Raw genomic sequence first — 14,833 nt, 5'->3', positions numbered from 1 at the left:
CAGTGCCCAACATAGTGCTGCATTTAAGCTGCATTTATTACAAGAAGTAATAAGAAATAATGAAAACACGCATGAAGGGTGAAATGGCCTACAGCACAAAAAAGGTATGTATCCCAGTGTGTGTCTTATTATTTATGTATTTATGTCATGGATTTCTTATGGTTTAAAGTCAGGAAAATAAGTTCAGATTCTCTGGTACCCGAAAAATAACATTATATGGATTTCACCTCTTGTATTTATTTATTCTTTAAAAAAAAAGAAAAAAAAAGACAGCGACTGGGTCTCGATGTAAGTGCTCTTACTAAAGAAAAACTACAGTGTAAATCCGGAAAAGGAAATAGCGCCGTAGAGGTCACCGAGTTCTCGCGGTGGCAGCCGGGACTTCGGCGGACTGTGTGCCTGCGCTGAGGAAAGGTGCGTGTCCCCAGTGTCCGCTCCGGTCGCCCGGTTAGGAATGCGCCTCACGAACCCGGTGTGTGCTGTAGTATTTGACGAAACGCCAGTGGGGACCGCCGTTTAAGAAGAGTCATGGTTTGGCACTGTTTGTACCATTAGTTTCTCGGCGTGTGAGCTTGATTCATTGAGCTAGCTAGTCGTTAGCCCGCTTCGTTGATTCATACGCACGCTAGCTTCAGTCTGTAGCATACCCGCTAGCCGGTTAGCCAATCCAGAGTCGAGTAGGAGAGAACCAGACTGACTGCTGAACTCAGCCGGCGTTTCGGGGAGAAGCGGCGGCGGCGGTGGTGGCAGGAGGGGGCCGGGAGAACGCGACGGGGTAGAAGTGAGTCAGGAGCGGCTGATGAGTTCAGACCAGAGCGGAGAGCCGCCGCTGCTGCAGGAGGAGGCTGATCCCGGACCGAAGACCGGTGGGAAGGACGAGGCTCCGCTGGGGAGCGAGGGAGGGTCAGGCGGCATGGTGAGTGAGGCCTTCTTTAGCCTGTTAGCTTACTGGCTAAGCGACTGCCGCTTTCTAACAGGGAGACCTGTTAGCACAGTACGCCCCCTCTGCGTAATTAGCTTTGTTATTTATTACACATCTAAAATTAACTCAAACAAGATCAAGAATGAAACTTTGAGCGCGTTTGTGAATGTGTGTGAGTTTTTGCGTGACTGTTTTGTGACTATGTGAGAAAGCGGGACCAGAATCAAAGACTTTCACGACTACTTACTCTACTTGCTGCCAGTACAAGCTTTACTTTTACACACTTGGTGATGGTGGCGGTGTGTGTGTGTGTGTGGGGGGGGGGGTTATAGCAGTAGCTCTACCGCAGCTCATTCAGATAGCTGCTAACTGTAGCTTAGCCGTTGTAACCAGCAAGCTCATTAAGTAGTTTGCTGAGTAATCATTAGCCCGTAAGTTAAGTTTTGACAGAGCTTTAGGATGACTGCGGTGGTATTTGAAGCGGACACGCGCCGAATCAGTTGTTTTCCGTTAGCGGGTGAACGATGCTTCAATTACTGGCCGAATGATAGTGTTCATTCACTCCGTTATCTGTGAGCTAATCGCGGTGCTAGCAGACCTAGCTAGCGCAGTGACATGCGTTGCAAATACCTGGCCTTTGCTGCGCAGCGCAGTCAGCTGACATTGCTTGGCTCGCTGTGGCCTGTAACACAGAAGCGTGCATTGTAACCATGTGTCAAGTTGCACTGCACATAAATGTCCGCGCTTGTCTGAATGGCACAGAGGCCTCTCCTATGGGTATACATCCCGTTCTTATTGTGTGATCGGGGAGGAGAAGTGCCCTGAGCCATACTACCACCGGGAGCTGCTCTTGTCAGGCCAAGTGCTTCTGCAAAAAAGAGCCAGGATCTGTTAGCAGGTGGTGAATGACAATGTGAAGTAAATCTGACAGTTTAGCAGGAAGCTGCCATCCACTTTACACAAGATTAAAAGCACAGTCCACAGTTAGCTCACATCAAGATCACATCGGTGTCTGTAGATCTTAATGTGTCAGTGTGCAATCTATTCTTGGCCACAGATCTTTGCAGGGTCAGGATTTCTTCTGCCAGACCATAGCCGGTTTGGTATGGAGAGTCACATCAGATCTGTGGATAACATACATGGGAAATAAATTTGTGCTGGTGAAGGTAACATGTAACGTGTTCGTTTGCAAATATTTTGACTACACACAGCTTTTATAGTCACCCCTCCTTGAGGTGAACAGGGTAAGGGCTGATTTTGTTGACAGGAGATCACAAGGCCTTATGGGGACATGTGTCACTGGGATGTTCCAGCCATCAGTATAAATTTAATCAATGAAAATCAGCAGACATAGCTGTAGTTGGCTATGACCCATCTACAGCTCCTCTCTTAGTCTATTATGGTGTTGTTGAAGACCATAATTTAGTTTGGCTTTGTTGTCCCTTGGTGTCAGAATCAAAATATTTTATTAATATCAGAGGGAAGTAATTTTCATTCAGATGCACACTTAAAACATAAATGGGGAAAAATACAAATGAAATATAAAATATAAACAAAACTGGATAAAACTAAGGCACTCAAACTGCCATATTAGAACAATACTATAAACATTATAGACAGTGTATTAGTTATAACAGTCTAGGTGTCATAAGGGGGAGTTATAAAGTTTTTTGGCCAATAGTAGGGGTGATTTCATGTGGTGTTTTTGTGGTGTATTGTGGTTGAATGAGTCTTTTGCTGAACATGCTCCTATGGCTGTCCAGCACAAGGTAAAAAGGGTGTGAAGGATTGTTCAATATTGACTGTAACTTGGATTGCATCCTCCTTCCTTCAACCTCTGCTGGAGTAAGGGCAAACATGCCTTGAGACGTGCAGCAGAGGTCTAAAATTTAAAACTCTGTTTCTTAAAAAGGAATAAAAAGCAACCGGGGAAAAAAAGAAGCAAAACTCAGGTGACAGATGTGTAAATGGTCACACATTTGTTAGTCAAAAGAGCCCTTATTTGAATGCGTCTTACGTTTGAAGAACCACTAAAAGCATTAAACAGATGAAACGTTGTGTGCATTTCAGTGCTTAAATATAAACTCTTAAATTTCAACAGTAAAATTTAGATAACTGACAACTTACCTCTGCTCAAAAATAAACATCACTCTGCTTTCAGTGTTTGTCAGAACCAAATTTGATTGATCCTCCTCTTTCTGTTTTAAAGGTCACCTTCAAGGGTGCTGGTTTGAATCCTAATGCCAAGGTGTGGCAGGAGATGCCCGTGGCCCCCAGCGAGACCGTTACCAGCAACCCTCATTGGTCTCCCTCGGATCTCAATGAGGGTAAGAAATGAAAGAGAATGCTAAACTGATTTTATTGCGCTTTACAGCACGTGTTTGGAAAATAAGTTTGAAGGCTTTTTTGGGAAACTGGACATTGTGACACCCATGTCTACTCATGGGATTATTTCCCCTTTTTGAGTCAACACTCCTAACGTTGTTATTGGTGTTTTTAAAATAATTTTGGGGCCTTACTACTTTAAAAAAAAAAAAAAAAAAAAATTCTTAGATGGCATCTGTATAAGTCGCAACTTTTTTCATGTACACAAACAATAAATAGCTAAACCATCAAAGATGTGGGTAAGTTTGAAATAGACTGCTCTTTCTGAATCAGACTCTTTACCTTGTTCACAGGTTATTCTGAGCCTCCGTCTGCTGGGTGCAAGCAGTATACCGTGGGATTCCCGGCCCTGGATAACAGCAGCTCCACAGCAACAGCTGAGATAGCAGTAAATGGAATGGACCCTCCAGAGTTGGGCTTTTCCCCCGCTGAGTCTACAACAGGGACCTCAGGTCAGTCTTGACACAAGAAGTCATCTTCACACACACAGGCTGCAGCTAAAAATTTGTGTTTTTTTTTCAATACGTCTGAAAACAGGAAATTATGAACAGCTTGAATGCACTGAGGTGGCAGATTGAGTGATCTGATACCATAAAATGTATCAACAGCTTAAAATACAGGACTTTCATGCAGACGTGTTCACAAAACTCTTTGTTCCACGAGGGAAATTTGTCTGGGAGCCAGATGAAACACTGGCTAAACTGAGAGACTGCTGGGTCACACCTAACCTGTAGAGTTATTTGTATTTAATTACCACCCTGACAAAAACCCTGTCTTAATCACTTGTGTTGCTAAGCATATACTCCACTGTGGAAACTTGGAACCACTGGCCCCTGTGTTAGTTACACCTGTGCAATCTAATGCCCCCCCAAGGTCATAGATAAAGGTGTTGTTGTACACCCTGTATGTGTACAACAACACCTTTATCTGAGTTTGAATGGAGTAGAGTAAAAGTCACCTCAATCTAGCCGCTCTTCCAGTAACTCCAACTTTTCCTGTCGCGCTTATGACACGGATGAATCTGACACTGTTGGAGTCATTTCAGTCACTGCTTATAATGTGACATCAGCATATGTCTTTGAAAAGAAAAAGGTTGTGTTGGAAAAATAATGTCATTAATGCTTTTTAACAGAAAACATTTCAATTTTTTTTTTAACCATTGATTCTTTAATGTTTTACAGTGGATTCAAAAACGGAAGAACAGCCAATCTCTTCTGAGAATTTGCGAGAGTCTCTGAAGAAAGAACTGGAGTATTATTTCTCCAGGTAAGAAGCCAACACCTAAAGCAAATTTTTTTATGCGCAAAATTTAGAAAATAGTTTTCTCTTGACTGTTTGCAGAAGCTAATCTACGTGAATTTATTTATTTATTTTGATTCAGAGAGAACCTCTCAAAGGATTTGTACCTGATGTCCCAGATGGACAGCGATCAGTTTGTCCCTATTTGGACTATTGCCAGTATGGAGAGCATTAAAGTCCTCACTACAGACATGGACCTCATTCTGGATGTGTTGAGATGTAAGTGAAAAGCTGAGGATGGCTCATGTTTAAAAAGGTGTGTACTGATTGGTCTTTTGCCTCAGCTTAAATATTCTTAAACCCACTCTTCCTTCCAGCCTCTCCTATGGTACAAGTGGATGAGAAAGGGGAGAAAGTGCGTCCTAATCACAAGCGGTGCATTATCATTTTGAGAGAAGTTCCCGAAACCACACCTGTTGAGGTAAAAAAAAACAAAAAAACGTTTGACTGACAGGCCATTAAAGCACTGAAAACATAGTTATATGCTTGAAGTGAGTATGCATTGTATTCAATTCACAGGAAGTGGAGTCATTGTTCAAAAATGACAACTGTCCAAAGGTTATAAGTGTCGAGTTTGCACACAACAACAACTGGTACATCACATTCCAATCGGACACAGATGCTCAACAGGTACTCAGCTCAACTCTTCTTCATCATGTCTAAAGTATTCAGATGAAATCCAGCATCACTAATAGTCGTTTGACTCTTTTTCTTGCCCCCCTAGGCGTACAAGTACTTGAGAGAAGAAGTAAAAACATTTCAGGGAAAACCCATTATGGTGAGTTAAATTAAAATCTGACATTTTGGAAAGGCCCTTCTGTAAACATCTTGACGTCTGTTGACACATTTTCCCCTCTGATTCATACCAACAGGCCAGAATAAAGGCCATCAACACATTTTTTGCAAAGAACGGCTACCGTAGCATGGACAGCAGCCTGTACGCTCAGCAGTCCCAGAGCCAGTCCCAGTACAGCTCTCCGCTCTACATGCAGCACGTCTACCCCCAGCAGCAGTACCCCCTCTACGGCATCGTACCTCCCACCTGGACACCTTCGCCCACACCGTACTTTGAAACGCCTCTGGTGAGATTGACTGTGCTTTTGCTGCTGTGAGACTAACTAAAACCCTCTGTCAGAGGATCTACAGTCAAAGGGGCGAATTCAGTGTAATCTTAAAAGTGTATTATTAATGTTAATTTATTATTTATAGAAGGGGTTTTTGTCACAGGACTTCAGGGACCATTGCACACCTGCCGACTAATCATCCAAGTTTATTTTGCACTAATCGAAATAACTGCATCTTTACAAATATAGCCAAATACAGTCAGGCATTAATGTCTGTTCTGTGTGATTATTAAAACCCAGAAAACAGAAAGCCACACTTCATGCACCTCAAAGGCTTTTGTCTGCGTTCATCACCAGCATTCAGCACCTAAATATAATGCAGGAAATCAACCGTGAAAAATGTGTTTCGCGCCAGCTGTGGCAGAATCCCTTGTTAGTTATTGCTTCCTTATTTATTGTGATGCTTAAATTCAGATGCTTTGCTTTCTGAAATGTCAATGACATAAATACACAATGTTGCATAAGAATTGGCTGGGATGTTTTTGTTTTTTTTTTTCTTTTCTAAAGCCGCTCTACAATGAGCTTACCTATTTTCATCTCCTTGGGGAAAGCTAAACAACAGATATATGCAAAAAAGTGTTGCTTTAAGGAGGATTAGTAAATACTGACTTTTTTATTTATTTTTGCCCCCTTCCACCTCTTGAGCAGGCTCCGTTTCCCAACAGTAGCTTTGTGAATGGATTTGGCTCCGCTGGACACTACAAGACCAGCTCCAGTTCTCTTAATATCTCTCGCCCATTCAACAGAAGCCGGTAAGGATTATTGTTGTGAGCTTTTTGTTTGTTTGTTTGTTTGGGGGGGGTCTCTTTTCTCAAACATATTAGAATGTTTTATCACTTGTGTTCTTGTTTGCATGAAGTTAAACAGTGAACATTGGACCATCTCTGTAATACAGTTTGTCTAAAGTTAAAGAGGGAACTGCTCATCACTCCCTGTCTTCTTTTACTTCCCCACAGTGTACCCCTCTATTCAAGAAAGAATGTAATAAATGCCTTCAGGTACCACTGTTATACTATATAATGAGCTTCATTGCTTCCCTCATTTCTTACCATACCGCAGTAGCCAAATGATTAAATACATAACAGGCCCCATGCCTTCTGCCAGGCAGATTTTTATGGCCATAATCGTCCTTGTAGTTGTGATAAATGTTTGGTGCCTTTTTATGAGCGTCCTGGATTTGTCTTTCCTTTGATAAATGCTGGCTGCAATCTGATTTCGAGCAACTGGCTTTATTTATTTATTTTTCCAGTTAAGGCCATCTTGCCCTTCTTTGCATTTACATTATTACATGTGACAGCTTCTCTACATCACAACTAACTATCCATCATGTGTAGTCTTTCTTTTTATTTGTGCTGCTTTCATTCGTGACTGTCATCATATGCTGTAACAAAGAAATGCTGACAGGAGTTGAGTGTAGGTCATCTCTGCTGTCAAGCATCAATTCATACACTGCATTTTTGTGCAAAGAGATGACAACTTTTTCAAGCGTGTTCATCACGTTTGTTCAAAAGAAGCTTCACAAAGACATAAGTCAGACCCAGTGATGAGATCATGATGCGCATAGAGGGAAAGAGGGATGGAAGAACTGACTTTGGTTCTCTCTCTTTCTTCATCTTTTCTCTTTGCTCTTTCTTTCTCTCTCTCTGTTCTCCCTGTGGACTTTTAAAGTCAGGAATTTCAGTCCCAACCCAATGAGCGTTCAGATTATGAGATCTGAGGGTCAAAGACCGGTGGGAAGATAAGTTTATGTGAAATCATGCTAATCATACAACATCTAAAAGGTTTATTTGTGGCACAAATCCTGGCAGGTCTTGCAGGGGTGTTGTCAGCTCTGCTCAGTGAGTTAATGATTGGTTGCAGATAGCCAAACACAGTAATTCTGACATCTGAGTTTTAGCTGCTTCAGCCAATCATGACCTCAGTTGTAGTCCAAAACCACCTGCATGTCTACGTTTACTCTGAAGACACAGCATGTTGTCCCATTTCCCTTGCAAACTGTCAAGTTTAGTGTGGTTGCCACCAGTGTTTCCTTTGAACTGACTGAACCGTTTTAGCTTCTTTTCACTAGAAAATAGTTTATTTCCTTTGAAGACTTCAAATGAAATGATGTGTATAGGCTTCTAATTACCTCAGATTGCAGTGCATGATTTTCAGTGTTTTAACACAAGATTTACTCTTAAGTTCATACAGTGGTTTAGGGCTGTGCGATATGACCAAAATCTCATATCCCGATATAAGACATTTATCGTCCCGACAACGATATTTATCACAAAAGTTTTACATTTTCTGTAACTTCTGTGAATCTCGGGCAACTCGACTTGCACAAAGTGTTTTTCACCTGGGCGTCGTGTACCTGGAATCGAGTTTAAACTGACACAATTTTAACAATTTTTGTGAGTATTACACGGCGTGCTGCTGGGAAAAGCCTGTCTTAAGGTTTTTATTTATTTTTTTAGCACCTGACGGCTCTTTTTAGCTTCTCATCCGTGAACACTCTGCATACTATTTCATGTGATTCAGTTTATTTTGAAAAATCTCAACAGGATCTTAAGCTTTATTGTGAAAGGTTTATGTGGAAAATAAACAAGCGGTTTTACCTTTGTTGTTGCTAACGAAATGCATAAAGCAGTTGTCCGTCCGTAGTGTGGGTATTTTAAATATGAGAGAAATTCTACAGTGACCATCAAAACGATGAAAAACTATTGCTGTAAACAGTTCATTTTGCGACACCACGAAACAAACAATAGCGTAATATGAAACGATAGACGTTTTTATATCGTCATCTGAAATATATAGTTATATCGAACAGCCCTACAGTGGTTTAACATCTTATAGCCAACAAATTGGATTAATGTACTTGTAACAGCTGCTGAACTGCTTTCAAAGGCTCTGGATGTGTATTACACAGATCTGTTTCCTTGGAACACATAAGCATAATGTCTTGTGTATTTTATGACTGCAAAAATACACGACTAAAAGTTGGTAAATGTGTAAAAATATAAATCCTGAACGGAATAATTTATATTACGTGGACTTAAGTGTAAAAGCACCAAGCACCTTAACCAAAAGTTATTAAGTTCAGTAGGAAGCACTGGTTGCCAATTTGTATGCAGAGCATTTTAAATGCATAGTAACCTTGATCTTCACTTTCCCCTCACGACAACAGAAACCACGTGAAGCCCCAGGTGAGGCCAAACGACGTGACCTCAGCATCCGTAACACCGGTCCCACTGGAAAGCCTGACCGGACTGCGAAGCCCGCAGCCTCCTGCTCCCAACGCTACTGCCGCCGTCTCCACTACTAACACAGTCCAGACAACCACTGACTTGACCATGGCATTCTCGCATCTACCCCCCTCTTCCTCATTGGACGCCAGCGATGACAGTGGGGTAGCTGGACGTGGAAGGTAAGCCTCATCTGTTTCAAACCTGGTCGAATGTTAGAGCTGCTGCTCGTGGGTTAGATTTGATAGGTTATGATATTTCCATCGATTTAAGCAGGTTAGAGTTGACTTGACTTTAACCAAAAGCCATATTTTGAACTAAATGCAGTTTAAATGAGTAAAAGGGTTTTTAGACCTAGACATGAGTGTCATTTCAGTGGGTAGGTACTACTCAGATTTGATTTTTTTTTTTTTTGGTAAATGAAACAAACAAAACAGTCAACTTGGGAGTTCAAAATTCCACTTACAGCATTAATCATCAACTTGAAGACTAAAACTAAACTTTTTTTTTTTGCTTTTTTGGCAAGTCTCATGTACTGCTCCCTGCCAGGAGCATGCCTCACTGTGTCCCCAGTGTCAACAGCAGCATCTGTGCTTGAGCTAGTTGCACATGTTCTTTTTTTTTTTTTGTCTGTTGCTTCAAACATTTTCTTTCTGATTTATATGTAAACATCAAATGATGTCATTGAAATTTGCTTATTGACTGACGCATGCTTAATGGATTTGGCATGCATATGACTTTTGACTGACTTGACTCTTTATTCACACCTTATTTATTTGTATTTCAGACGTACGACCTACAGAGGAACACGGAGGAGGCGAGAAGAAGAAAGGATTGCGGTAAACAGCAATTACCTATGGCCATAAAACTTGTATGTTGTGTTTAAAACCATGAACCATGTAATGATATTTCTGCCCGTTGGCTCTGTTTTTAATTCCTTTTCTCAGAGGCCTGTACCCTTAACAGAGGTCAAGGTTTCACCACCCAAGTTTGACCTGGCTGCTACCAACTTCCCTCCTCTTCCGGGCTGTGTGGTCAGCACACAGGGGGAGCCAGTGTTAGAAAACCGGATGTCGGATGTAGTACGTGGTTTGTACAGGGACAAGGTAAGAAAATGAGTTTGTAAATCTCTTGAACAATGATGCATAGAAAGCATTGTTGAAATGAGGACTGCACAAGTGTAACATTCATGCACTTTGCTTTTTATAGGCAGAACAAGCCAATAAAGAAGCCACTGCGAGTCCAGGTTCAGGTCAAGTCACAGAGGAAGCTGTGGCTGTCATAAGTCCTGCCCCGGCAGCAGCAAAATCTGCTACTCAACCACTTGGACCTTCAGCCTCTGGGTATGATTGTCTCTGCTCTTAATTTGAGCATGTTTTGTTCTTACAATAAAACTTAAAATGTTAGCTTTGCTAACTGAACCTCTTGTCCTGATAGTACTGTTCGTCAGGAGAAGAGAGTCGAACGGGTGGAACCTACGACTCAAAAACCAACTCCACGCACACCTGTCAAAACTCCCGGCAACCCCGCCTCCACACAGCCTGTGCCTAGCTCCAGGCCTCAGACCTCTGCTGCTTCCACACCAGCCACACCCAGCACGGCTGCCCCTGCGACAGCCGCTCTTCCCACCCCTGCACAGGTGAGAATCTGACTTTCCTGTTGTTGCTGCCGCCACATGAGCACAGTTGTCTTCCTGATGATGAGATCTTTTGCGCATAGAGGGAAAGTGAGGTAGTGAATTGACTGGCTTTGGCTCTATCCCTCATCTCTGTCACTCTTTTTTTCTTCTCTCTCTCTCTCATTTCACCCCAACCCCACCCCCCATGCTTTTGTCTCACCAAAAGTCCAGAATTTTCACTCCTACCCCAATGAGCGTCAAGATTATGAGATCTGAGGGTTTGACTGGAAGGGTGCTAAAACTCAGTAAATGAGTGTATGTTTTACCCATCTTAAAAATGTTTTTTCTGTTTTTGTTTAGGAGCCCCGTAAACTCAGCTACGCCGAAGTGTGTCAAAGGCCACCCAAGGACCCTCCCCCTGCATCCCCTGCCCCGGCCACCCCGGCCACCTCTAGCACTGCGTCGGGCCAGCCACTACGTGAATTGCGCGTGAACAAGGCCGAGGAGCCGGGCTCCAGCAGCAGTCCTGGAGACAAGCACGAGAGAAGCCACGACAGGGAGGGGGGATGGGAATGCAAGGAGAGCCGGCCACCGCGTGAACGTGACTCTCAAGGCTACCACCGCAGCAATGGTCCCAGGGGCACCGGGGGCCTCAAGTTCCGGGACCATAGGCGTCCTCCACCACCCCGACGCAGCTCCCCGCAGGGAGGATACAGGCACACTGGAAAAGAGCAGAACATCCCACCAGTATCGCCAAAATAAAAACTTGATATCAATAGAAAAAGATGTATGAATATATACATGGATATATATAATTATATAAAAATGAATAACATAAAAGCAACAACAATTATGGTAGCCACCTTCCCCACCCCCCTGGAACATGTCCAAAGAGAGGCTTTTAAAGTGGCAATGAGACTGACATCCAGGACTTATGGGCAAAATGACACCTGAAGAACTTTGACGAGTGATTGGAAAAGAAACAAAAACGTTGTTTTGGCCTTCAGAAATACGCTTAAAAGAATTTAAGTGTGACTTACCTGAAGGTTGTTGATTCGTTCATGCTCCGCTAGGGAAAGGTGGGATGCTGGGCCTCGTAAATGGCCCTCTACCTTTTTTTTTTTTTTTTTCTTTCTTTTTTTTTTTTTAATTAAAGAATAGATGTTGGTCTGCAAGAACAATATGCACTAAGAAAAAAGAACATGCATATATGTCATGTACATATACAAAGATATCACTAACACGCAATGAGACATCAGTTTTTGTTTTGTTTTTTCTCTTGTGTGCTTAGGTTTGCAAGTATGACTGAAGGGTTGACTGATGTCTGTGTATGCATCGATTGTTAAGCTAAATGACTGAAGTGCTGCAGGGTGCTGTCGCACTGATGTAATGATATTGAGAACATTTTGATTTTTACAGCAGAGATTCTGAATCGTCCTGAAACGGGACAATGTGGTCTTCTAATGTATATCAATGAATTGTGTTCTATGGTGGTATTTTGATCCTGGTTCATGATTGGCTTAAACGCTCTCCGTCAGATTATCAGAAGGTGTTGACATGCACCGCGGTCAGATGTGTGATTTTTCTTCAAAGCCCGGATGCTCTGTAGGGGGGGCTCACTGGGCTGTTAGCCACGGTGAACCTGCTAGCCTGGTCCAAAGTTTTTCACGTTGAGTTTTACGTGTTTTGAGTTTAACTGTTCCGATGAATTCAGAATATCGTCATGTTGATTATCAGTCAGGTTCTCTGTTTACATGTTTTGTTGTGGGTTTTGTTTTTTGGGGGGATCGTGTGTTTTCATGAGGAAAAACAAATAGGTTTTCGCTAAGATTTGACTGCTTGGTGCGCCCAGTGGTTTTAGGCAAGGTTTGGCTTTTCTACATCATCATCATCATCATCACGGGATATCCAGGTTAAGCTTATCTGTGAATTTGTTCTTAACAATGGCATAATGTCAAAAAAAATAGACTGAGTGCTGTTAGCTAATGATGATAGCTATTTACTATCAGGCAGCCAAGTTGTGGATATAAAGGAAATTGGAATATTTTCACGTGCTACGTGCCAGCTGGCTGCGATTATAGTGTGCTAGGATAAAGTTTAGATTTTTATTGATGAGGTCTGCTAATGTAATCTTTGGGGGAACTCTTTGGCCCAGTGAAACTGGATTTTGAAAAAGCTGTAGAGGTGTAGTAACCTATGCTATATTGTAATAACCCTTCACTAGAAACGTGTGTGGGAGAATGTAATTGTTCTAGTATTGAATTTACGGAGGGAGGCTTTTGACCAGTCAATCCACCAGATTGTTTTGTGCTTTTAGGGTGAGTTTGCTGTTTTGTTTTGTTTTCCTTTTGTTTTGTTTTTCTTCTAAGTTTTGGAAAACAAACAGGTTAACTTAGAATTTGAAGTTTGACTCACTGTATGTATTGCTTTCTTAAATTTATTTATTTTAATTCTAATGCAGCGCTTTTCTCCCAATCTTGGTAGGCTGGTTTCCCCAAAGTTGTGTGAAATCGCATTGGCAAAAATGAAAAAAATCACATATGACATTTCTGTACCGATTAAGATGTCAGCTGAGAGAAAATACTTGTTGCGTTGACTTTGGGATTAGTAATGCAGTAAACGAGTATCCAATCACTGGAGCTGTTTTTTGTTTAGTTTTTTTCATTAATAAGTATGAGCAGCTAGTGATTTAGTATAATTAAAGAAATGCACTAACTTTGTTTTTAAAAAGAATCTTACTCATGAGTAATGTGAAATCATTTTAGAAGCATATGGTTGATGTTGACAGGCTTGCAAAAATACCTACAGGATTTGCTCCCCCCTCCCCCCCCCCCAAAAAAAAATATGTTTGGGTTATTTTCTGTTAATTTGGGTTGGGGTGGCAAATGGAAATGTAGTCATGAATCAACCAAGTGTTTGAGACACAATCTTAGAACTGTATGAAATGTCACCAAAAATAAATTATTTTGATTTGGCTTCCCAGTGTCACAGTTATTACTGTTGTTTTGTTTTAAGCACCTACACGAAACATATGTTTTCTTTTAGTGTATCAAGCTGTTAATAGAACTACAGACTGAATATCCTGCATCTCTGATCATTTGTTACATTGTTTATTTTAATTGTTTTTAAAACATTTAAAGTCAAAAAGAGCAGACAACATTTTTCCAGTCTTCCACTGTGAAATTGTGTGTATTGCAGCTTCAGTCTTCTCTTCTCAGCTGACAGAAATGTGGTCTTCTGCTGCTGTAGCACATCTGCTTCAAGGTCCAATGTGTTCAGAGAGGCTCTTCCGCATACTTCTGTTGTAGCAAGTGGTTATTTGAGTGACTATTTGCTCGAAGCTGGCTGGCCAATCTGCCACCAACAAGGTATTTTGACACAGACCTGCCACATGGTGAATATCATTTTAGCAGACCATTCTCAGTAAATGGCTGTAGGGGGAAATCCCAGTGGATCAGACATTTTGTTGGTCTCAGTTCCACCATCAGGCCAGGGTCTTTCTGTGTGGAGTTTGCATGTTCTTCCCGTGTTTGCGTGGGTTCTCTCCAGGTACTCCGGCTTCCTCACAAATTCCAAAGACATGCAGTTAGTGGGAATAGGTTAATTGGTAACTCTAAATTGCCCATAGGTGTGAATATGAGTGTGAATGGTTGTCTCTTTCTTAGCCCTGCAGCAAACTAGCGACCTGTCCAGAGTGTACCCTGCCTCTCGCTCTGAGACAGCTTGGATAGGCTTCAGCCCCCTCCCCAACAAGGATAAGCGGAAGAGAATGGATTCATGCATTTCAGCTGGTACAGGGTCTAGATTTTTCACTGCAATGCCACAGGTGGTGTTAATAAGTATTGTGTCACTCCATAAAAATTTTTCACTGCCTCCCCCCTGAATGACAAATTTCATTTGGCTTCATGCACTCTTATGATGATTCATAATTGCTGGAAAACAACAAAAATAAATAAAATTAGCACATATCTTGTGGGGGAGCTTTCCTCCTGCTGTAGAGCCTTGCCCCCTAAGCTGCCCACCTTGTACAAACTAATTGCTTGTTTGTCTAAAAGCCTCTTATAGCCTTTATTTTCTTAGGAGATAATGATACAATAAATAATTTTTAAGTGTTTTTGTCAATAATTTCTTGATTCTGTTTACGTATAGGGGATTTTGACATATTTTTCTGAAGAGGTATGTACCACCCTGCCTAGACATTTTGCCCCCCCCATGTGAAATTTTCTAGATCCGCCGCTGACGTATGGCCTATATGTGGTTC

The 14,833-nt window shown here is 41.9% G+C and overlaps 1 protein-coding gene across 2 annotated transcripts; it reads left to right on the top strand.

Annotated features, from left to right (window-relative positions):
• The first annotated feature begins 369 nt into the window (after positions 1 to 369).
• On the top strand, positions 370 to 13,400 carry larp4aa (La ribonucleoprotein 4Aa). 2 transcript variants are annotated; one of them, XM_080898619.1, is made up of 17 exons: positions 370 to 916; positions 3,132 to 3,249; positions 3,601 to 3,759; positions 4,489 to 4,573; positions 4,689 to 4,825; positions 4,924 to 5,027; positions 5,126 to 5,236; positions 5,331 to 5,384; positions 5,479 to 5,688; positions 6,379 to 6,482; positions 6,687 to 6,728; positions 8,897 to 9,136; positions 9,742 to 9,793; positions 9,902 to 10,060; positions 10,164 to 10,297; positions 10,392 to 10,593; positions 10,933 to 13,400. In XM_080898619.1, exons 1-17 carry the CDS (start codon positions 800 to 802, stop codon positions 11,332 to 11,334), a joined length of 2,430 nt encoding a protein of 809 aa, XP_080754745.1. In that variant the 5' UTR covers positions 370 to 799; the 3' UTR covers positions 11,335 to 13,400. The 2 variants fall into 2 exon arrangements, with proteins under 2 accessions (XP_080754745.1, XP_080754746.1); XM_080898620.1 differs by lacking the exon at positions 6,687 to 6,728 and having other exon boundaries at positions 371 to 916.
• The last annotated feature ends 1,433 nt before the right edge of the window (positions 13,401 to 14,833 follow it).

This window comes from Rhamphochromis sp. 'chilingali' (assembly GCF_963969265.1).
Source record: "Rhamphochromis sp. 'chilingali' genome assembly, chromosome: 12".
In the NCBI taxonomy this organism is placed as follows: domain Eukaryota; kingdom Metazoa; phylum Chordata; class Actinopteri; order Cichliformes; family Cichlidae; genus Rhamphochromis; species Rhamphochromis sp. 'chilingali'.
Note: the sequence above shows the minus strand (reverse complement) of the source record. Positions and strands in the feature narration are given on the sequence as shown.